This window comes from Artemia franciscana, chromosome 18 (assembly GCF_032884065.1).
Source record: "Artemia franciscana chromosome 18, ASM3288406v1, whole genome shotgun sequence".
Lineage (NCBI taxonomy): Eukaryota > Metazoa > Arthropoda > Branchiopoda > Anostraca > Artemiidae > Artemia > Artemia franciscana.
The window spans coordinates 33,100,792-33,126,870 of NC_088880.1; the positions used below are offsets into that span (position 1 = coordinate 33,100,792).

Sequence of the window (26,079 nt, forward strand, 5' to 3'; positions counted from 1 at the left end):
ATTTTCCAACTTGTCTCGACCAAAGTCACCAGATCCACTTTAGGCAGTTTTTTTTTCTCTCTCTCTCTTTTTCCTTCAAAATTGTCAATCCAAGTTCAAGTTAAGTCCTTTGTTAGCTTATCCATTTATCGAGCAGACAAGTCAGACAAGTTTTACTTAAAACTGCCAAATTGAACTCTGAATCAATTACTCGATACAATTTTTCAGAGGGAGATACTCAAGGCCCTCTCCCAAGAACACATGTTTCAGGAGGTCAGACCAGCAACTGATGCAAGTGTATGAGTTTATGTCTATTTGTCTTTCTTAGATTTTTGTCCTGTTAATTTCTGTTCTTTTAGAAAATACTGTTGAGTAGAAAAACTGTTTTCCTAGAAAATTCAAAAACTGGACTAAGTAACTCTAAATAAGGACTGATCTAATAATATTAATAAATAAGGACTACTCTAATCTAAATAAATATAAATATAGGACTAATTAAGTCTCATTAATGTTACTGTGATCTAAAAGTTTTGGAATAGATAATTTCATGCTCTACACAAATCAAACAGTTCGTGGCAACGAACTGTCACTAAGGAGCAACCCGGTTCTATAGTAACCGAAACTGTAAAAAACGAAATTTTGATACCGATAAATATAATCAAAAGAGTCGAATTTTTATGCTGATTTCAAATATTTCACAAAATTTCAAATATTTGAATTTCAAATATTTCACAAGCCTGACAAAATTTGCCTAGTTTTAGAAAAAAGGTCATGGTCATAGAATCATAGAATCTTAATGAAAATCATACCATCAGATTCAGCGTATAAAGGAACCCTACTGTAGAAGTTTCAAGCTTCTATCTGCAAAAATGTGGAATTTTATATTTTTTGCCAGATGAAAGTTCACAGATGCGTGTTTATTAATTAATATTTTGTGTTTGTTTTTCTCAGAGGTGATCGTATCGACCCAGATGTCCTAAAATATTTCGAAACGACTCTTTGAAACTTTTATTGCCCCTTTTAAGTGACCAGAAACATTGAGGGGGGGAACTAGGCCCCCTCACCCGCTCATTTTTTCCCAAAGTCAAATGACCAAATTCTGAGTTGTGATTTTGTTCAGTATAATCGAAAAATCTAATAACTCCGTATTTGAGGATTACTTAATCCCCCACAGTCCCCGGGGGAAGGGCTGCAAATTGTGGACTTTGTCCATAGTTTACATATAATTGATGATTGCGAAGTATACAGACGTTTTCAGGTGGGATTTTTTTCTGGTGGGGGTCGGAGGGAGGGGGTTTCGTTGGAGGATCTTTCCATGGGAGAAGATAATTTTCCACGAAGGGGGCGCCGGATCTCCCAGCATTATTTTAAAAAAAGATCACAAATTAAATAAAAAAATAAGTTTTGTCAACTGAATGTGAGGAGCAACATTAAAACTTAGAACAACAGAAATTAGTATGTATATGAGGGTTGTTTGTCCCCTCGACAGTACCTAACTCTTTACGCTAAAGTCTTCTTTAGTACTTTCAGAAGAGCTGTTAATTCTAATTAAACGGCTTTTAATTCTAATTAAAAGGGGGTGAACCCCGTCATATACGCAATAATTTCTGTTCGTTTTAAGTTTTAATGTTGCTCCTTACTTTCAGTTGACAAAACTTGTTTTTTTTTTATTTAATCTGACTACACATGATCTCTAAGAAGTTAAATCCAAGAATCAGAAGAAATCTAAATGCTAAGAATTTTTTTTTCCCGTTTACACTAGTTAATAGGATAATACAAGAAAAGAAAAATCATTCCCGGAAAATTTTGAGAATTTCAGAGGAAACTTATGTCCCTGTTCAACAATCTTCATACTGAAAGTAATTTCGTTTCTTATCATTTTATCATATTTGAGGTACAGAGAAATTGGAATTTATTTCTTCTATTCTTAATGTTCTATTTGTTTTCCAGTTTTCTCTTTGGTACTACTAGGCAACCTAAGTCCCTTGCCCTTCGCCATTGGCGCCGTTGCCAGGGAAACGCTGTTATGCATGTACAAAATACAGCTAACCAAGAAGTTTTTTTTTCCACATAAACTTTAAGACAAATTAAATTCAACAGTTACATAAAAGTATATGTTAGACTATAGTACAGAGTGGGAGTGGGAGTCCCCATCACATATAGAGTATTTTCTGTTTGTTTTTGTTTTGACTCCACTCCTATTTTCACATGAAAAAATATGTTTTTTAAAAACTTAGTTTGTACAAGGAATATAGGAATGAGGGATTAATAACTTCCAAAGAGGTCGAATCTTTCTTTTTAGTTAGAGGGTAAATAATTTTTTTCACATGCCCCCTCCATTCTGAAAGATAGAGTCCGTAAAAATATTGCATTTTGGTACATTGCAAAATGCAAAGCTTTGTTTTTGATATTCTACTTAAAATCCATAAATTAAGACTTGCTTTTTTACAATTTGATTTCATAGAATAATGGAATGCCACTTTAAGTTAGCAAATTAAATTAGCATTAAAATTGCGTATAAGAAAATTTCACATGCACAAAATGCAAATTAGATTTAAATATTTGATTAAATTTGATCAAGCTAAATTAGCTTGGAGATACATAATTAAAGTGCAAAGGTTCATTCCTGACACAGAAAATGGAATGGTCCATATTTGTGAGTAAGATCACCTTTAAAAAAGAAAAAAGAAAAAGAAGGTCTCGAAAAGCAAGAGAGAAAAATTAGGGTAAAAAAAGGGTAGAAAAAAGTGTAAACTTGCAGATTTCAAGACATTTATCTAAATTATAAATTTTTGATTGCCTGGTCAACCTTTGTTTTACTCTCTTCTTGAATTTTTGGTTAATAAAATGGCATTAGGCCAAACTGAAAAGTCTGTATTTTGGGCCTTGTCCATTAGTATCTTTTTTTTCTTCTTATTTGTTTATCAATAATACCTTTATGTGCTTATCATGGTCTGTTTTCTGCTAGAATGAGCAAAGAAAGTATCCTATATCTCACATGTTAAAAACATACCACACCTGCACACAACCTAGAGTGGAGTGGACTAACTTATTAACCCCCACCCCACTTACTGAATTTCGTCCTAAATGTGGTGGGAGAATCTAGACCTATGATGTAATTTTTTAATTTCTGCCCTCTGGGCAGGAATTGATAAATAGCAAAGATAGCTATTATTAGTGAGGGAGTAGGATTATTGGTATTTTTTTTTTGAGGGGGGATATTGTGAAGGAGATTGATCCTTTTTTTTTGTATGTTTTTTTTTTGTTAGCTATTTATTACTTTATTTTTTGGTGTGTTTAGAAAACGGTTAATTTTTACTACTTCACGCCAACAAAAACGTATGTTTTTCCATCAGTGCAGTAGATGTGTAATGTAAAGAGTTATTATTGTGTTTGTTAATAAAGTATAGCAGCCTCTAATGTTTATCCTTTGCTATTTATTTTGATGGCAAAATCCATTTATATTTAGCCTATCCATAAAACGACCTTGTGCTTGTGTAGAAAGCAAGTTCTCATTCCAAATGTTTTTTGTCTTAAGTTTTCTTTATTTTATTCACCATATCGTTGTTTTTCTATATTTTTTATTTTATCTTTTATAATTTTAGGATAGCATCCAAGCTCTGATAGGTGACTGTGACCATCCAGCTATAAGACGAATGAAAAATGTAGAACTGTTTCTTAACAGATGTAAGTATTTTTACTTTCTGATTACAACCGGAAATGATCGCTTCAAAGGATTTTTTTCTAACCTATTCTGAACCTGGCCTCTTTGAAACAACAGGTCAATTTTACTTGGTCACTGGTCATTTGGTGACCCTGGGGTAGAACAATTTCAGTTGTTGTCGATTAATGTCAGCTAATATTACCCATCAAAAGTTACGAGCCTGAAATCAATTTAGGATTTTCGAAAAGGAAAAACATCTATCAAGAGCGATATTTATCAGATTCAGTATAGTTAAAAACCCTGTTGTAGAGGGATCAATGAGGAAAGATTACCGATGCGTGTTTTTTGCAGTTTTTTTTCTTACCCCAGGGTTGATCCCAACTAACCAGTAGTTCTAGAATATCGGAAGAGGGCTTATATTAACAAAAGTCAATAATTTTAGTCATCAAACAACAATCCCAGCTCATACATTTATTACTCTTCAAATAGGTAACGACTCTTTCAATTTTTAATCGATGTCAATTAAAAGTTTTTTTTTCAAATGTTCAAATGGTAAGACATTGCTATTAAAGTGCCGTGGTGAAGAAAAAGGCTCTGTAAGCTCAGCCAGAGTCGACCCAGCTCTAAATGGGTACCTGGAGTTATCTTGGGAAGGTAAACAGGAAGGGTGCGCGAAAGCACAGGATGGTTGGCCCCCAACTCCCTATTGCACTTCCTGGCTGAAGGGCCAAGAAACGGAGATCAGCACCACCTGTAGGGACTGTAAAGTCCAATGCGGTATTCTTTACCTTTTTTTATTTATTATATTAATGTGTTAATTTTATTCGATAGTTATTAGTTCTGTAATATTAGTGTATTATATTATATATTAGTATATTATTTAATATATTATGGTATATATAGTATAAATAATAGTATATAGTATATTATACATAGTATTTTAGTTCTATTGATCTGTCCTGCACATAATCAATATTTACGTATCTGGTGAAGCATTGAGGATTGGTAGTATAAGGGTGTAATTAATTTAGTCCTTCTCTTTACTATTTTACCTTTAAAATATTGCTTTGGAACTTGCTCTAGGCTGTTATTTTTAAACTACTTTTTATTTGTTATTCAAGGATTTCATGATTTTTTTTTGTAGACAAAGCGATCCGAGACATTCTTGCTTTTTGGGATCGATGGACCAATTCTTTGAATCGTTGTTTTAATAGAATGATATTTCTGACTTCAGTATTTACTTAAGTCCGAAACCCCCTCACCAGGCCTTATTAGGCCTGTTATTGCTATAATTATCATTATTTATATTTCACTCACCTTGTACAACAGTATGGAAAGTGGAATAGTGAATAAAAATAATAATAAAACGAGACAGAACAAATATAAAAGGAGGAGGAAAAAAAAGAACAAAAGGCATGCAGTTTTTACATGAAATTTTGTATTTTTGTATTTAAGGGCTCCATTAATTTATTTAAATATTGAAGATTGTCAGAAAATGTATTGTTTAAATAAGGAACAGCTGCTGTACCTACGAGGAAAATGTTTCTTTTTTAGCTTTTTGCTTTTTTTTATCTACTAGGCCTGTTTTTGCTGTAAACACTGCTTCTTGCGAAGAACTCTACGTTCAATCCTAGATTTAATTGCATAAAGAATGTTAATATTTTTTTTTGTTTAAGGCTATGTGGTACGAACACATAAAGTTGATACTTTTTCTGTGAATTTTAGAGAAAGAAACCCTGATGATTTTATTCACCGTGCAATCATGCGTTTTTGAATTAGCATCTCGAGAATCCTAGTCCCTAAGGGACTAGGGTTACATGCATATGGGGAGGGTTGGGGTATTCTCAAATACATCCCTGTTTTAAACAAAACAATAGAAATGCTGGTACTTCTATTGGGCTATAGTTCACATTGAGTCACATGGGCAGTGGTATATTTATCTGCTTTTTATAAAAGTCATAGTAAGTAACATACTATAATAAGCATATATTTAATTAGATATTTAATTAATTTGATTAATTAATGTATATGATAATGGATAGTAAGTAGTACATATAATAAATAGAATGGTAACATGTTTGTGTTTATTTCGTGTTTAAGGAGAAAATGGTTAACTGTCAACCGTACTGTAGTGAGCTTCTGGGAAACACACCAACTTTGTATTTAAAAATCTTACAAACTCAATTAACATTATTAATTAACCTTTTCGTGGAATTCAAACAGTATTTGGATGTTAAAATAAATGATGGCTTGGTTTTTAGCGAAATAAAATCTGGTTGTGGTTATTTTTCACCAATAAATTAAAAAAGAGAAGAATCAAACATTAAAGCAGGTAGAGAAATGCCGCTTTGTGAATTAGCATCTCGAAAATATTGGCGGAAAATAATAATCTAATATGCGTGTTCTTAATTTAGTTTGTGGGAAGGAAAATTTCACCCACCTATATTGATGACCTATGTTGATATTAATGTACTATCATATACTATATATTATAGTATATTTACTAGTATATATATTAATATATCAAATTGTATTAATATATAATAATAGTATATTTACTAGTATAATAGTATATATAATAGCCTATTATATATTATATGCATTAGTATATAATAGTATATTTACAATAAATATACTATATGTTGATGAAAATATACTTTCAGATGATGGAGTCTCAAGCAAGATTACCAACTTACGTATAAAACCAGATGACTTTACGCTGATAAAAGTCATTGGTCGCGGGGCCTTTGGACAAGTTCAACTGGTCAGGAATAAAAATACCGACAAAGTTTATGCCATGAAGCTGCTTAGCAAATACGAAATGGTAAGTCCTTATTTATTATTCTTTGTCAATCAATCAATTTATTAATACTAAAAGAAAAACTATTGCAAAAGTAACGTGGTTACTAGGCCCAAGAAGCTTTGCTTGTAATGGACCACAAAGAACAAGAATAAAACACTTTTATAAAATATATATATATATATATATATATATATATATATATATATATACATATATATATATATATATATATATATATATATATATATATACATATATATATATACATATATATATATATATATATATATATATATATATATATATATATATATATATATATATATATATATATATATATATATATATATATATATATATATATATATATATATATATATATATATATATATATATATATATATATATATATATATATATATATATATATATATATATATATATATATATATATATATATATATATATATATATATATATATATATATTAGGATACAAATTAGGATAGAATTAAAAAAGAGAGAGAAAAATTATTGAACTGGAGACCCGACGAAATGATGCCTTTGCAGAAAGAAAGTGAGGGACATCCGAAGGGATAGAGTTCCATAAAAGAATTGACTGATATACAGGAGACCTCTGGGCTGCTGTAGAAGATCGTTTTGGTAAAATTAATCGTCGTGAAGAATTACGTAAAGAAGAAAAGTACCTTACCTGAGCCTGTCCGAGAGAAAAACTGCTGCAGGGGCGGTGTGAGAGTACCTAGAAAAGCAGAATGCGCTAGATAAAGAGTACTCTTACCTATAATATGATCCAGCGGAGCTATTCCAGTATCATTATAAAGATCAGAGGAAGGGTAAAGCCGAGGGAGAAGAAAATTAGCCTTCACTGCCCTATTTTGGGCTCTTTGAGGTGATCAGAGAAGAGATTTATTAGTATTACCCCAGACAGAGCAGCAATAAGAAAGGTAAGGATAAATAAAAGCATAATAAAGAGAAACCATAATATCAGGAGGAAGAAATGAGTTATTCCGGTGCAACATTGAAGACTGGCGGAGGATTAAGGAACGGGTGTGAGTTATATGCGGTTTAAAAGAAAGAAAACAGTCAAGATACACACCAACAAACTTCACCATAGTAGCTTGTGGTATAATATCGTTCCCAAAAGTCAGAGTGATTGGCTCCTGTACGTCTCTCATACGGTAAGGGGTCCTGAAGTTGACAATAGCACTCTTTCGGCTGTTAAGAGCCATACCATTTGACCAGCACCAATCCTTTACTTTATCAAAAAGACCTTGAGCTATAGAAGTGGCAGATGGCAGGTCTACTGCAGCAATGAAAAAGTTACTGTTATCAGCAAAAAGTAACAGGGTGAACATGGGGATGAAGACCATCAACAAGATCATTAATGTAAATTAGAAACACAAGTGGTTCAAGCACAGAGCCTTGTGGGACACCTTTCAATACAGGCAAAGTAGAGGAAGAAGTACGGTTAATCGAAACATACTGAGATCTCCGAGAGGTAGTATCTAAACCATTCTAATGGGACTCCATGCGCTCCAAATAAAGATAGTTTAGACAGAATAACATTGTGGTCAACCATATCAAAGGCCTTTGAAAAGTTACTGTCATCAGCAAAAAGAACAGGGTGAACATGGGGATGAAGACCATCAACAAGATCATTAATGTAAATTAGAAACAAAAGTGGTTCAAGCACAGAGCCTTGTGGGACACCTTTCAATACAGGCAAAGTAGAGGAAGAAGCACGGTTAATCGAAACATACTGAGATCCCCGAGAGGTAGTATCTAAACCATTCTAGTGGGACTCCATGCGCTCCAAATAAAGATAGTTTAGACATAATAACATTGTGGTCAACCATATCAAAGGCCTTTGAAAAGTTACTGTCATCAGCAAAAAGAACAGGGTGAACATGGGGATGAAGACCATCAACAAGATCATTAATGTAAATTAGAAACAAAAGTGGTTCAAGCACAGAGCCTTGTGGGACACCTTTCAATACAGGCAAAGTAGAGGAAGAAGTACGGTTAATCGAAACATACTGAGATCTCCGAGAGGTAGTATCTAAACCATTCTAGTGGGACTCCATGCGCTCCAAATAAAGATAGTTTAGACAGAATAACATTGTGGTCAACCATATCAAAGGCTTTGAAAAGTCAAGAAATAGACCCAAAACACACATGCCCTTGTCCAGATTAACACGCACAGACTCTGTTGCATCAGAAAGTGCATGCAAGGTAGAGAATGAGGGACGAAAACCATACTGATGGTTAGTGATGAGAGAATTGCCAGCAGTCGAATTAGTACCAAATACAAATGAAGAGAGTTGACGATACACTACTTTTGAGTCTTACACTACTTTAGAGTCGACTCTAAATACAGAGAGTCGACGATACGCTACTTTGTCAACAACCTTTGAGATGACGGGAAGAAGAGAAATAGGTCTATAGTTTGAAATTAGAGATGAATCACCTTTTTTGTCATTAAACCATTAGGAGACGAGTTGAAAAAAAGATCCATAGCTGGTTTTCATTGTGTGCCAAAGAGTGTGGGTGTAAGAGTAAGTATGTGCGTAAGCGTAGAATCTGACGCTAGTAAAAAAAACAAAAAAACAAACAAACAAAGCAAATGACCTTGGATTGTCAGTTTAATTGACATATATATATTTATTCCTTAAAAGCTTTGACATTTTTTTTATTTATGCAAGAAAAGTGAAAACATTTCAAACGAATTTTTTTTAGCAAAGCGGAAATTGCTTTGTGGTCTTGAGAAGGCATGGGGGCTATCAGCCCTATTCATATTAATTTTTGCTCGTTTTGAGTTTGACTTGGCTATTTATTGTAATTTCTGTCTGTTTTGAGTTTCAGTTATTTCTTGGTAGTAATTTGTAGTAGTTTTACGCTTGGAAAATTATTTGATTTTGTTTTTGCTCATTCTTAGTTTAATGGAGCTTTTTACTTTTCTTTGAAAAACTTGTTTTGCGGAAAAGGTTTTTTAAATTAATTTATGTTCGTTTTCTATCGACATAGTCTTTTTCTAGGAAAAATGATATTTTGTATCTCTAGTTTTTTTCTATAAGAATCTATAGTACGGGTTGCTATTTGTATGTTGGAGAAACTTTTTCAACAATTTTTAATCCTGACACAAACAGTATTTTTTAATAAATTTTAAAGCTTCTGAAGTTGACCTGATAAGTAAAATTTAATATCACTCCCAAAAGGTTCTATCTATGCTATTTGACAACCTGGGTACACATAGACTCTTTTTATTTATTTAAATTATAAAAAAAATATTATTAATGTGAGAATCCTTGGGGTACAAAGTAAAAGAACTCCTTGATGTATGGTCAAGCACAATTGCTTAGTGCGAACACGTTAAGTAATGAGGATGATCCGAAGAGCCAAGTGGACGAACAAACTCTATTCTCAACAAAAGAGGAGGGTCAAACAAAAGGATCCGTTTCAATTATGTCAATCAGGCATCTAGAACTTGTGCTAATTCTTCCCATCAAGTTTCATCCGGATTTCTCCACTATAAGCGTTTTCCATGATTTCCGGTTTCCAAGATTTCTGTTTCCCCCTTCCAACCCCCTAAGTCCCCGGAACCGATTCAAATTGAAAATGGTACATCTGAGACATAAGATCTTTCTATATATCAAGTTTCATTAAGATCCGCTCGTAAGATAAAGATACCTCAATTTTCACGTTTTCCAAGATTTCTGGTTTCTCCCTCCAACTCCCCCCAATGTCGCCGGATCTGGTGGGGATTTAAAATAAGAGACCTGAAGCACAAGATCCTTCTAAATATCAAATTTCATTAAGGTCTGATCACCCAGTCGTAAATTACAAATACCTCATTTTTCTAATTTTTCCGAATTACCCCCCTCCCCCCAACTCCCCCAAAGGGAGTGGATCTGGTCCAGTTATTTCAGTCACATATATTGAACTTGCGCTTATTCTTCCCACCAAGTTTCATCCTCATCCCTCCACTCTAATTTTTTTCAAGATTTCTGGTCCCCCCCCAACGCCCCCCAATAACACCGGATCCGGTCGAAATCTAAATTAAGACATCTGAGTTACGAGGTTCTTCTAAATATGAAATTTCATTAAGATTTGATCAGTCCTTCGTAAGTTAAAAATATCTCATTTTTTCTAATTTTTCAGAATTAACTCTCCCCCAACTCCTCCAAAGCGAGCGGATCCGTTCCAGTTATGTCAATCACGTATCTAGGATATCTTGTGCTTAATTGTCCCACCAAGTTTCATCCCGATCCCTCCACTCTAAGCGTTTTCCAAAATTTTAGGTTTCCCCCTCCAACTCCCCCCAATGTCACCCGATCCGGTCGGATTTGAAGAAAGAGCTCTGAGACACGATATTCTTCTAAATGTCAAATTTCATTAAGATCTGATCACCCGGTCGTAAATTACAAATACCTCATTTTTCTAATTTTTCTAATTTTTTCCCGAAAAACAGCCGAAGTAGTAATACTAGTATCCAAAAGTTCACATTTATTACCCCCCCCCCCCCCAATCATTCTCGACATATTTATGAGGTGTCTTATGGGCAACCATAAACACAATTATTTTTTATTTATTTTAAAGTGACATTTAGTTTTAAAGCATAATAGGCCAATTGCATAATTGTGCGGGGTTGACATGTCTAATATCCCTAAAGACATAATTGCTGGACCGTTCTACTATGCTGAACGATGTGGCCGTTTGAAAATGTTAGACTGGATGCGTTTGGAAAATTAAGGGGATTGTGCTGCTTGCCCTTCAATCTCTTGTTACTCTTTAAAAGGGCACCAGAACTTTCAACTTTTAATTGAAATAGCTCCTTTAAAAGTTTCATTGATATTTCTAGCTATTATAGAGTGGTGCTGCCTCTGATATTGCTTATATGCCCTTTTGAAAACCTGCATGTATACAGTTATTCCTTTAATTGAAGCTTCTAAACGTTCCCCAAAAGTTTCATCTTAATACCTTTAGCGTCATTAGTTATATTAAATAAAAAAAATAAGTTTTTTTAAATGAAAGTAAGGAGCAACATTAAAACTTAAAACGAACAGAAATTACTCCGTATATGAAAGGGGCTTTTCCTCCTCAACGCCTCGTTCTTTACGCTAAAGTTTGACTCTTTCTCTTAACTCTATTTTTAAAACAGTAAGAAACTTTAGCGTAAAGAGCGGGGCGTTGAGGAGGAAAAGCCCCTTTCATATACGGAGTAATTTCTGTTCGTTTTAAGTTTTAATGTTGCTCCTTACTTTCATTTAAAAAAAAACTTTTTTTTTTATTTAATTTCTGGACGTTTTTGAATTAATGCATGTTTTGATCTTGGCTCTCCGCACATAAATAATTAAAACTAAATTTGCATATTAATTAATTACAATTAATCGGAAATTTTTGAGAAAAAAGGAGCGAGGGAGGAGACCTAGTTGCCCTCCAATTTTTTGATTACTTAAAAAAGCAACTAGAACTTTTAATTTTTTACAAACGTTTTCATTGGTAAAAAAATATACATAACTTACGGATTAATTTACGTAACGAACTTCTATATTCGTATGTTTTTATTGCGTGTATGAAGGGATTCAACCCTCGTCGATACCTCGCTCTTTATCCTAAAGCTTAAATTTTGTCCCAATTCCTTTAGAATGAGCTCTGAATCACAAAGGTCGTAGAATAAATAGTTGAAATTACTAAAAATACTTCAGCGTAAAGAGTGAGGTATAACGAGGAGGTAAACCCCTCAAATGCGTAATGATTTTTGTTCGTTTTAAGTTTTAATGCTGCTCCTTACTTTCAGTAGAAAAAACTTTTCATATTTATTTTTCATTGTTTTTTTCAAATAATGCTAGAAAATTTTGCGCCCCCTTCATTGAAATTCTCTCCCCCCATGACAAGTTTCTCCATAGAAATATCCCTGAAGACGTCTGTACACTTCCCAGTAACCATTCTATAGCGTAAAGAGTTCAGCGTAAAGAGTTCAGCGTACTTCAGCGTAAAGAGTGAGGTATAACGAGGAGGTAAACCCCTCAAATGCGTAATGATTTTTGTTCGTTTTAAGTTTTAATGCTGCTCCTTACTTTCAGTAGAAAAAACTTTTCATATTTATTTTTCATTGTTTTTTTCAAATAATGCTAGAAAATCTTGCGCCCCCTTCATTGAAATTCTCTTCCCCCATGACAAGTTTCTCCATAGAAATATCCCTGAAGACGTCTGTACACTTCCCAGTAACCATTCTATACTTAAACACAGGTCAAAGTTTGTAACTTGCAGCCCCTCCCACAGGGACTGCGGGGGAGTAAGTTGTCCTTAAAGACATAGCTATTACGTTTTTCGACTATGGTGAATAAAATGGCTTTCTCAGAATTTTGATCCGGTGACTTTTTGGAAAAAATGAGCGTGGGAGGGGGCCTAGGTGCCCTCCAATTTTTTGGTCACTTAAAAGGGCACTAGAACTTTTAATTTCCGTTAAAATAAGCCCTCTCGCGACATTCTAGGACCACTCAGTCGATACGATCACCCCTGGGAAAAACAACAACAAATAAACACGCATTCGTGATCTGTCTTCTGGCAAAAAATGCGAAATTCCACATTTTTGTAGATAGAAGCTTGAAACTTCTACAACAAGGTTTTCTGATACGCTGAATCTGATGGTGTGATTTTCGTTAAGATTGTATGACTTTTAGGGGGTGCTTCCCCCTATTTTCTGAAATGAGGCAAATTTTCTCAGGCTCTTAACTTTTGATGGGTATAACTGATCTTGATGAAACTTATATATTTAAAATCAGCATTAAAATGCGATTCTTTTGATGTGACTATTGGTATCAGAAATCCATTTTTTAGAGTTTCGGTTACTATTGAGCCGGAAGGCTCCTACAGTTCGTTACCACGAACTGTTCGATATTAACTTTAGTTAGTGGTAATCCCAAATTTCTATTAGATGCATTTTGGTAAAAATATGAGGTTTGGGGGTTGGGGGTAACCACACTCCCATCATTAAATCTCAAAAAGGTTACTAAAACTTTTGAGTAGCAATCCAATGAGCCCCCTCCGAAGTTTATGCGATCACCCTTTCCATATAAACCTCATATATCCCCAGGGTATAACTTATAACCCTTGCCCTGAGCGTTGTAGGGGTATTTTCATCCTCAAATACAGAATTTCCGGACCTTTCAACTACGTTGAAAAAAAATGCCTATCTCAAAATTTTGATTGGATGTGTTTGGAAAAATGATGGGTGTGGAAGGAGGGTTCGTTGCCCTCCAATCACGTACGACTATGAAAAGGTCACTAGATCTTCCAATTTCCAATCGAATGAACCCTTTCCGAAGTTTTTACGGTAACTCCTTCGATACGAAGTAGCCTGTTCTAAAAAAAAAAAAAACATTATGCCCACATCGCTCTTTACTTAGGCTACGCAATAGCGCTGCCCATGAAAGTGTATCAATGATTTTAAGTCTCATGTGTTAGCATCATTTAAGGCTCATGGTGCTAAATCATGAAAAATTAATAAAAGTAGACTGGTGGGATTGGCGTCGAAAAGGCACAGTATAAAAGTAGGATTTACAACTCTTTTCTACCCTTGATCAAGGGTGTATCCAGGATTCTTGTTCGGGTGGTGGTGTAAATAAAACTTAGGAAAACACATCAAAATTTCTTTATATGCATTTTTTTTATGTTATTACGATAAGGAACAATTTATAAGGCAAAGGAGGCTGTCGAATACAGTAAGTGATAATTTGCACCAAAATATAATAATGCATATGTTAGTCACCTCCCACCTCACAACAAAAACAACAGAAAAACGCAGGGTAATTTTGTGATCGAACAGTTCATTGTAACGACCTGTGATTAAGGAGTGACTCGGCCTAATAGTAATCAAATTTCTGAAAAGCGGAATTTTGATAGAGGTTGGAACATCAAAAGCATTGGCTTTTTATGCTGATTCTATTTATATTAAATGTATTATCTTTAATGTTACCCATCAAAAGCTACGAAAATGAGAAATTTTGTCTGCTTTTTGCAGAAAGAAGGAACAATCTCTTAGAAGTTAAGCGATTTTAAGGAAGGTGGCACCATCAGGTTTGGCATTTCAGAGAATCCTGTCGTTGAGGTTTCAAGCTCCTATACACAAAATTGTCGATTTTTTTTTGTGCCAGAAGAAAGATCACGGATGCATGCTTATTTGTTTTGTTTTCTATCTCCTTGTGCTGATGGTACCGAACCAATAGTCCTAGAAGATTAAGAAAGATGCCATTCGAACGGAAATCGAAAGTTCAAGAATCCTTTTTAAGTGACCAAAAAGCTTGGAGGGCAAATAGTCCCCCTCCAACGCCCCCTTTTCCCCAAAAATATCCAAACAAAATTTTGAGATAGCTATTTGATTTTGCATTGTTGCAGCGTTCTATAACTATGCCTTCGAGAATAATATGATGCCACACAGTCCCTAGAAAAAAGGCTTTGCAACCTGCCCTTTTTTACGTATAGTTTTTGTTATTGGGAATGCGGACATTTTGACGGGGAGGGCGTTATTCACGTGGAGAATTTTTCGTGAGTAGGAAAGGTTTCAGGGGTAATTTTCCAGGGAAAATGTACACGAGGGGGGGGGGACTGGATATCCTGGTATGACTTCAAAAACGGTAAGTAATTAAATAAAAATACAGCTTTTTCAACTAAAAGTAAGTTGCAACATTTAAGCTTAAAACGAATAAAAATCTGTCCGTATATGAGGGAAGCTGTCCTTTCCTCATCCCATGCTCTTTACGCTAAAATTTGACCTTTTTTCGCAGTTCTTTAAGAAAGGCTGTTAAAATACAAAGGCGGCTGAATTTGAATTTTGAAGATCTTTAATACTTAAAAAACCTCTAAAGATCTTTGACTAAAAAAGCCAAACTTTAGCGTAAAGAATGAAGGATTTTAGACACATATCACATACACAAGATGTATACACATCACAAGATGAATATTATGCTTCTCTCTCCTCCCCACAAAAAACAACAACAAAAGACACACTTAAATTGCTATGCTTTCTTTACCACTTCCTTAACTTATTTAGAGACCTCAAGGATTTTGTTGGTACCCTGCAAAAATGTGTGTCACATGCTCAATTTCTAATATGTATCTGGGACAAGAAAGAGTAAAAACAAAGCTTGAAAAGATTACCTAATGTTTAACTAAACAATGTCAACTTTTTTTTTCAGATTAAACGTTCAGACTCCGCCTTCTTTTGGGAAGAAAGGGATATCATGGCTCACTCTAACTCCGAGTGGATCGTCCAGTTGCACTTCGCCTTTCAAGACAGCAAGTACTTATATATGGTAATGGATTACATGCCGGGCGGTGATTTGGTCAATTTAATGTCTAACTATGATGTCCCTGAGAAGTGGGCTCGATTTTACTGTGCTGAAGTGGTCCTAGCTTTAGAGGCTATTCATAGAATGGGATTTGTACATAGGTAATGGTGTTTCTTCAAAACTGCCTAACACAGCTGATGAAAAAAAGGATTGAAAGAGCACAAGGGCAGATGAATAGTATACTAAGAAATGTCGAGTATATGAAATGGGATGGATAGAGGTTAAAAGAAAGTATTTAAGAAAAGCGAAATTTCAAGGAGGGAACTCTGAATTGTGTGGGTTATTTCCTCATCTTCTTTTCCCTTATTAATCTACACAATTCAGAGCTTGACTCTTTGCTTCCTCCTTGAGATTCCGCTTTTCTTTTAATATTTTCTTTTAACCTCTATCCATCCCATTTTATATACTCGACATTTCTTTGTATGCTATTCATCTGCCCTTGTGCTCTTTCAATTCTTTCCGTCTTTTTATTTCTTTATCTTCTTTCTTTATAGTCATATGTTTGTTTTTACATTGATATGCATATTTTGTTTTTGATGTCATCAATGTATACTAAATACTTGAGTTTCTTTTTAATGCTCCAATTTTTTCTGCCATTTTTTTACTTTACTTATCTTCTTTTTCCTAATCTTCTTCTTTCCTTTACTTCAAGTCTCTTGAATACTTTTTCTTTTAGCTATTTTAATTTTATTGTTGATATTTTTCTATAGCTAATTTTATTTGACAATATTGCTGTAACTATGATTTCTTATGCTAATATAGCTATTTACTTATTTTAATTTTATGCTACCTATTGTTTTACTCTTTTCCTTCGCTTTAATGTTTCGTTATAATTCCTAGAATTCCTTTTTTTTTAGATTTGAATTATAAAATTCTCCTGACTTTAACTTTTTTTTTCTCATATTTTACTAATTTTGTGTACTAATTGCGTATGGGATCACTAGTGACCAGGTAGAGATTGTCGTCCATGTCGAAGCCTCTGAACGTGAATAAAAGTGGAAATAATCTTGAATTGCTGAGTATTAAAATCATTATCATTATCGTAAACTTAATCTTAAGTAATACCAGTTACAGTTGTTTCAAGTTGTATTTGGGCTCTTACTGTAAGGTCCCCCCTACATCGTTTTAAATTTATGTTTTTTCAGTGTATTTTCTTTTGTTAATTTCAACTAAATTGTTTAATCTTCCCTCTAGGGACGTTAAGCCGGATAATATGCTCCTAGATGCCAGTGGCCATTTAAAACTAGCTGATTTTGGTACCTGTATGAAAGTTGATTCCGATGGTCTTATCAGATCCGATGTTGCTGTTGGAACTCCTGACTATATCTCCCCAGAAGTGCTGAAATCTCAGAGTGGGGAGGGTGTCTATGGAAAAGAGTGTGACTACTGGTCAGTGGGCGTGTTTTTATATGAAATGTTGGTTGGTGATACCCCCTTCTATGCTGAGAGTTTAGTTGGGACTTATGGGAAGATTATGGATCATAAAAATTCCTTGCGCTTTCCGGATGACGTTGACGACATTAGTGACAAAGCTAAGGATCTAATAAAAAAGTTTTTATCAGATAGGTAAGTTCTTTATGAAGTTCTCTAGAAATATTTTTGGGAATGAGAGGGGGCTTCAGTTGGGACAAATTTAGTGGAGGTTTACTGGAAGGTTAAAGTTTGGTAGAAAGGTAATGGGTAAAAGCATAGGACTAAGAGGGTAAACCTTAGTTAGGACTCCCGGGAAGATTAATGATCATAAAAACCACTACGATTTCCATATGACGTGGGTGACATTAATGACAGGCAATGATTTAATCAAAAAATTTTTATCAGATAGGTAAGTTCTTTAGTAGGTTCTCTAGAACTTTTTGTGGGGAATGAGGGGGAGGGCTTTTGAAGCTACAGTCAACGTATTTTAGGCCACAAATTTAGTTGGGAAGGGTAACTTTCGGTAGAAGGGTAATGTGTAAAAATGTAGGACTAAGGTTAGGACTTCCAGGAACAGGACCTAATCAAAAAGTTTTTATCAGATAGGCAAGTTATTTAGTAGGTTCTCTAGAATTTGTTGTGGGGAGAAATCAGAGGGATTTAGAAGCTCCCGTTAGCCTATTTTTAGGCCACAAATTTAGTTGGGACTTTTGGGGAGCGTAATGTTCGGTAGATGGGTAATGAGTAAAATCATACGACTTAGGAGTTTCGGGAAGATTATGGATCATAAAAATTCACTGCGATTTCCGTATGACTTGGACGACATTAGTGACAAAGACAAGGATCTAACCATAAAGCCTTTATCAGATAGATAAGTCCTTTTTAGGGGAGGGGGCGATAAGAGGGGGCTTTTTAAGCTACAGTTAGTTTATTTCTTGGTCACAAATTTTATTAGGACTTGAGAAGGGTAAATTCGATAGAAGGGTAAAGGCATAGGACGAAGCGGGTAAAGTTTATTTAAACTTCCGGGAAGACTAATGATCATAAAAATTCACTACGATTTCTGTAAGGCGTATACGCCATTTGTGACAAAGGTAATGATCAAATCAAAATCTTTTATCAGAAAGGTAGACTCTTCACTAAGTTCTCTGGACAATTGTTATGGAAACAAAGGATTTTTGAAGCTCTAGTCAATGTATTTTTAGGCCCCAAGCTCCTAGCTTTATAATAGATGCACTTGAGGTGAATCTGGATGGAATAGGGGTAAGGTATTCCCCTATAGTCCCTTGAATCACAGTGGTAAGAACTTACGGAAGTGGAGGTGTGTACTTCATCTCTAACGGGTAAGCTCTTTAAAATCACTGGTGATTCTGACAGACCGTTCCCCAAACATGCTTGTCAAGGCTGAATCTTCTTGTTGCTGTGAAGAACTGCCACTGCAAAATAACCACCCAAAAAAGTATAAAATAGTTTAAGAAACAAAATAATTTGCGCTATTTCAGAAAATTTAGATTGAATTCAAGTAAACCGAGACTTAATTGTCTAAGAACCTTAATCAAACTTAAACTTCCCGGTAGGCATAGCTCATATAATAAGAACAAGCTCAGTTGTCCAATTGTCTTCAAAGTCCTGTGGATATTGTCACTGATAAATCTTTGAAAAACTTTTATTTGGGGTCTCCAATTACCTTCAAATGGCTCATAGAACTCATAGATTATTTGAATTACCCCTGTTTCATGCCTATCTACCTTATTTCTGCCCTAGGATGGATGGTAGACTATCTATCAACAAGTGAAAATGACATCATTTTATACAATTCTAAAAAAGGCTAATGCCAGCTTTGCCTCTCACTCAGACTATCAGTCTTGGCTTTTTCTCCAACTTTTTCGTCGTTGATTATAATTCAAAAATAATAAATATTGTCTGTGATCCTGGAAGTTTTAATTCCTATTAGACTAATATTAAAGGACTAAAGGTCCCATACTGCCCTATTCATCGACCATTTCGACAAGCAGGACATTAGTATTCTACCTGCTTATGCCCCTAAAATCATAGACCCTACCAATAGCATTGGAACTTGCTGTCTCCTTTATTGATACCTCTTGACCTAGAGTCAATTTGTTGGTTTACTCCTCCCCGCGCTTTTCGATACTCCTCCCCGCGCTCTTGGAACATATCGGTTTAATTTTGGTATCATGAATGATGAGCTGAAAATGAAATTTTTCTCTCTCATCTTACTTCTGTGAGTGGAATGAACCAAACACATTCCCCCCCGTCCCCATTTCGTCCCCGAATGGAAGAGGTCATGGGGAAGGAATTAAAGGAAATTGGAACCTCACGGGAGGGGACAAAGAGTGAATCTGAATTGATTGGCGTGTAGGAAAGGCGTGTGCAGCTGTGTTGGCCTCAGGTGGCCTTGTACTAGAGTGTAATACCTTGCCTTGAGATACGATGCCTTGAGATGGGATCAGAAGATTAGCACTGGGAGGAAAGGGACTGATTCTCTATATAGCATATGTATGCATAGTATAGCATTCTCGATATAGATTCTCTATATCGAGAGATATTTTATTCTCTATACATAGAGAATCTATATCTAGATCCTCAATCAATAGACTCTCTATATAGCATATGTATGCATATATATGCATAGTATAGCATTAATGTAACAGTTGAAAAGGGCAATCAAATGGTAGCCAATAACAATGAAGGATTCTTTTCTCTGTAACTAACTACATTGGTATCACTTCAAGAGAAAAAAACGCCTCAAATTTACCCTTATTGTAAATTCAGCTAAAATAATGGTACCCCAACCTGTAACCAAAGAGATGTACCAGTGAGCTAGGATTACTGTTGGATCCACATCATGTCTACATTCATACCTACCTACAAGGATAAGGGGTTTTGCGGTGGAATCCCACCTAGGCGGGTTGAAGGGACCCCCACGGTCTAGGAAAGATTGGAATAATGTAGCACAAAAGGGTGTGATTTTTGTGCTTTCGACACGCCTCCCTGGACAAATCCTCTAACCGCTCCGTTTGACTCTGCCAAAATTCTACTTTTTAAAACAATTAAAAGCTTTAGCGTAAAGAGCGATTGCGGAGGGGACAACCCATTTCATATACGGAGTAATTTCTGTTCGTTTTAAGTTTTAATGTCGCTCCTTACTTTCAGCTAAAAAAATAAGTTTTTTTTTATTTAATTTTAATCAACACTGAGACTTGATAGGTGGTGCTGGTGAGTATTCCGTATTGTACCAGCTTAAGCTTCTAGCGTTACTCGCAGTCTAGCCTTTGGGACTGGGTATATATCCAATATATTTGTGTTGTGTACTTTGGCTTAGGGTTGGCTGGAAGTATTGAGTATCCCAGTGCTATTACTAAACATGATTCTAATAAGTAAGCGCTCTACCCAAGAAGAAAAGAAATCTGTAGAAAACATTTACCAGAAGGAGAATCCGGGGAAGAGTCAATTAAAAACAAACAAAAAACGTCTGCCTGCTCATGTATGACCAAAGGCCTTTTAGTTGCAGTCCAAGTATTTAACAGAAGTCTATTATTTTAGTTACTTTATCATTATCATCTTATTAGTTATTTTTGTTAACAATTATCATCTTTTATTTTATTTATTTAGTTATATTTATTTCAGTTATTATTTTAACAAGCCTAATAGACTGCTACTGCAGATCAGTATAAGATATTTAAATTTATGGTATACTAATAGAATTAGTAGACTACGTAGGAGGATGGGGGCTAATTCCTGGGCCCTTCGAAATCTCGTGATTTTAACTGCATAATTTGTCGTTCAACTCTTCTGTGTTGCTATTATACGAATCCCTCCCTATGTCCCTACTATTGTACCAGAATTGATTGAAAGGGCTTAATAACCAAATTTTGATCTTTTCTTTTAATTGTTTATTTATTTTTCGTTATAGGACAAAGAGGCTTGGAAGAAATGGAGCTGAGGAGGTTAAACGACATCCTTTCTTTGAAAATGACCAATGGACTTTCAATACAATTAGAGAATGTAAGCCTTTCACCTCTATAATTAGTTTGAAAAAGCCTTTAATTTTTCATATTTTGATTCTGTTCTAAACATTTTGAATTTTGTTTTTTTATTATTTTAGTTTAAGAAAAGTTTATTTTTTTATAAAAGTTTTGAACCTCATAAAATTTTATATAAAACTTCATAAAAACACTTTAATAATATTTATCTGATTTCTATTACTTTCTGGGAATTTATCAAACAGATCGTGGTAACGAACTGTAGTAAGGAGCGACCCGGCTCAATAGTAACCAAAACTCTAAAAAATAGAATTTTGATGCCAATACATACATCAAAAGAATTGCATTTTAATGCTGATTTTAAATATATAAGTTTCATCAAGTTTAGTCTTACCCATCAAAAGTTACGAGCCTGAGAAAATTTGCGTTATTTTAGTTTATTATTTTTACGAAAATCATACCATCAGATTCACCGTATCAGAGAACCCTACTGTAGAAGTTTCAAGCTCCTATCTACAAAAATGTGGAATTTTGTATTTTTTGCCAGAAGGCAGATCACGGATGCGTGTTTATTTTTTTTTTTTTTTTTTTTTTTTTTTTTTTTTTTTTTTTTTCCAGGGGTGATCGTATCTTCCCAGTTGTCCTAGAATGTTGCAAGAGGGCTCATTTTAACGGAAATGAAAAGTTCTAGTGCCCTTTTTAAGTGACCAAAAAAATTGGAGGGCACCTAGGCCCCCTCCCAAGCTAATTATTTTACCAAAGTCAACAAATCAAAATTCTGAGATAGCCATTTTATTCAGCGTAGTCGAAAAACCTTATAACTATGTCTTTGGGGACGACTTACTCCCCCAGAGTCCCCGTGGGAGGGGCAACAAGTTACAAACTTTGACCAGTGCTTACATATAGTAATGGTTATTGGGAAGTGTACAGGCGTTTTCAGGTGGATTTTTCTGGTTGGGGGAGGGGTTGAGAAGAGGGGGATATGCTGGGGGAACTTTCCATCGATAGTTTGTCATGGCGGAAGAAAATCTCCATGAAGGGAGCGCAGGATTTACTAGCATTATTTAAAAAAAAAAATGAAACATAAATATGAAAAAGTTCTTTCAGCTGGAAGTAAGGAGCAGCATTAAAACTTAAAACAAACAGAAATTATTACCCATTTGAGGGGCTCACCTCCTCCTAATACCTCGCTCTTTACGCTAAAGTATTTTTAGTAATTTCAACTATTTATTCTACAGCTTTTGTGATTCTGGGGTCATTCTTAATGAATTGGGACAAAATTTAAGCTTTAATGTAAAGAGCGAGGATCTGACAAAGGGGGAACCCCCTCATATATGTAATAAAAATATGAGAATACAAAAGTTCTTTACTTAAGCTAATTTATAAGTTACGTAAATCTTTTACTAATAAAAATATTCGTAAAAAATCAAAAATTCTAGTTGCCTTTTTAATTAACCAAAAAACCGGAGGGCAACTAGGCTTCCTCCCCCGCTCTTTTTTTCTCAAAATCATTCGATCAAAATTATGAGAAAGCCATTTAGCCAAAAAAAAAAAAAAAAAAAAATGCAAATTTTGTTTTAATTATTGCTCTGCGGAGAGCCAAAATCAAAACATGCATTGATTCAAAAACGTCCAGAAATTAAATAAAAAAAACAAGTTTTTTTAACTGAAAGTAAGGAGCGACATTAAAACTTAAAACGACCAGAAATTACTTCGTATATGAAAGAGGCTGCTTCCTCATCAACGCCCCGCTCTTTACGCTAAAGTTTTTTTCTGTTTTAAAAAGAAGAATTGAGAGAAAGAGTCAAACTTTAGCGTAAAGAGCTAGGCGTTGATGAGGTAGCACCCTCTTTCATATACGAAGTAATTTCTGGTCGTTTTAAGTTTTAATGTCGCTCCTTACTTTCAGTTAAAAAAACTTGTTTTTTTTTATTTAATTTTTTTATAAAAGTTTTGAACCTCATAAAATTTTATATAAAACTTCATAAAAACACTTTAATAATATTTATCTGATTTCTATTACTTTCTGGGAACCATGAAATGAAATTTAATTTTCATCATCCATTTGCAAAGAAAAAAAAATATCCTTTGGTCTCTGGTTTTCTTTTATTGCATGAAAAATAGAGATAGAGGGGGATAAATAAGTGAAAAGCTAGCAAGAACTTCTAAAACATGCTTGTTATGGGAAAAAACAAATGGTTTTGATTCTGTTTCGTAAACTTAGGGACTTTCCCCTAGCCTGCTCCCCATTTCAAATTAGAAAAATTATCTGATGGATTATTTTTTCCAAAATAGATGCTGGAAATAGCTGATTTTACAGGATTTGAAAAATAAAATTATAACTTGATAGTAATGGTATAATTTCACTCAATTCAATAATTTAATTCCATCCGACTGTAAAATTAATGACTATAAAAAATAATACAAAAAGAACAACAAACTAAGAAAAATAACTATGAATTAGCAAAAATTAGCCTAGCCGGAATCAAGAGGCTGATAGAGGATAATGCCTGGTGTACGGGCTCCGATTTTAATCGAGGTTTTTCTGCAAAAGGATTTTTTTTAGGGGGGGGGGGGTAAAAAAACTTAAAAAACGCATCAAAAATTTGTTTCATATTCATTTTGCTATGTTTTTACTAGTCGGACAAACATTTCGGGGGATGGGGGTGAAAAAAAATCCACCCAACCCCTGAATACGACCTTGGTACAGGGTACATCCAAGAGTAACACCTCCAGCGACAGAACCAAAGAAATTAGGTTACGAAAGAGGATTAGATTTCTGGTCCTTTAATACGACTATAAAAACAATTAAAGGCTCCCAATAGTACAGAGAGTACAATCACAGAGACCTGATAGTAAAAAAAATCTTTGGCCGCTAAAGCTTTATGTTCTTTTTATTAGCTCAAACTTCAAATAAGAACACAGGAGAGCCAATCATGTTTTGAAAAGGTGGAGCCAGTTGACTTCCCGTTCTGATATATGCTGAAGTAACAACGTGATTGGCTTCTGAAAATCCGTTGCAGACTTTTTGGAAAGTAATCTTCCTCTTTATCTTTATTACAGAATTATGCCCTAGAATAATAAAAATGAAATTGTATATATCACTAGTTACCCTAGTACAAAGTGGTAAAAAGTAATTTCGGAAAGTGGAGATAGGAGTAAAAATGAAGGTATTAATTTCTTCATCAGAATTATTTGACACAAACTATTATTTTTCATGTATTTTTTTTTCTCTGTAGGTGTTCCTCCAGTTGTACCTGATTTAAATGGTGATGATGATACTTCTAATTTTGATGACATCGAAATTGACGATTCACCTGACGAAAATTTTCCTCAACCAAAAGCTTTTGTAGGAAATCATTTGCCTTTCATTGGTTTTACTTATTCCAAAGATTATCAGTGAGTATTATCCAATTAGTCGTTTTTGTTATTTTTATTTAATAATTATCTAAATAATTAGTTTTTTTTGGTCGCTCGTTGACCTACCCTTAACAAGTGATCCGACGTTTTGTTATAACGTCCGTTAGGTTACATTCTTGAAGCCATCGCTTTAGGCCTTATTGAATTGTAGTAATCAATTCAAGTGATGAGTGAAGAAAATATTTTTTTTGATTTTGAATTGTAAATAGTTGTGTAAATTTTTTACACAAAAATAGAAATTACACAAAAAAAAACACACAAAAATATAATTTACAAAAAAATTACACAAAAAAACAATAGTTGTGAGTTTGAAATGTAAATAGTTGTGTGGGAAAAAAGGAGTGAGAAAGAGAGTTTCAGTTTCTGAGTATGGGGAGGTGTGTATGAGTGAGAACAGCGTTGCCAGTAAGGTAAATGGAAATTAGATTGAAATGAAAAAAAAGGAAAAGAATGATAATTAAGATTGGGGCAGTGTCGTCATTTCAGCTTATTTGATTCGTATAAAATAGTGTCTTTTTATGTATTGTTAAAATAAGCTGAAATGATACCGTGTTATTTTTTCTGTTTTTTTTGTGAAGTTTTTGAGTGGGAGAGGAATATTTAATTTTTTTTTAAAGAGACCTTATTGATAGGCTGCAGACACGCGATTCTCTGTAAGCATCTGTGTTTGAAGATTAAGCCCTTCAGTATCTGTGGCTTTGTTGATCCTTGGTATGCTGCTGCACAACAAAACCGATCTGACTATTGCTTTATTATTTTCGATTTTAGTGCAGATAGGAATTTTGCCTCTGCGCCACGAATCTTTTCTTCACTAAACGATAACAGCTGCCACCGATTCTGTCCTCGGTTAAATTTCGTATTTGCAGCTGCAATGTATGTTAATTGATGAGTCCAGATACTCAGAGCTCACTACTCTTCCAACTTCTGCTGAATCAAGGAAATTCCTGGTTATCCAGGTTAACTCAAGTTGTTCTTCATCGGTTTAATTCTGGGTATAACCTTAAGAAGACGGACAACTTGGTTGGTGATTTCCGTGAGTGTCTTATGTGTATTAATAACTGAGAGCGTGGCTACATCGTTTACATAATAGAAGTGTAAAATAGGTCTTCCGAGGGGATAGGGTAAATATAGATAACCAAAGAGCTTTTTTAACGATTCGCCTTGACTGGTTGGGAGGTGTGCTCTTCCGTTTTGTTCAAATTTACTTTGGCGTAATACTTTTTCTGAGCCTTAATAATAGCAGCGTGGTCCTCATCAGTTTTCATCCGCTTCAGTTTTACCCTCATCCGTTTTCATTTCTTATCTGTCTTTTCCTCATCTCTATCGCCTTTTAGTAATCATTGTTGGGCCAAAGCTTAATCAAAGAAGATACTTTAATTAGCTTAGACGGTAGAAATTGTTCAGTCGCGTCTATGATTGCATTTTG

General features: G+C 34.4%; 1 protein-coding gene across 1 annotated transcript in view; it reads left to right on the top strand.

The window, feature by feature from the left end:
• The window catches only part of LOC136038895 (rho-associated protein kinase 1-like), a gene marked incomplete in the record, with an annotated part of 131,202 nt that overhangs the window by 21,341 nt on the left and 83,782 nt on the right, over positions 1-26,079 (top strand). Inside the window, 6 exon segments of the mRNA XM_065722371.1 lie at positions 3,585-3,666; positions 6,307-6,467; positions 15,664-15,917; positions 17,011-17,382; positions 21,164-21,255; positions 24,473-24,632. Of these exon segments, the coding sequence (XP_065578443.1) occupies positions 3,585-3,666; positions 6,307-6,467; positions 15,664-15,917; positions 17,011-17,382; positions 21,164-21,255; positions 24,473-24,632 (1,121 nt within the window).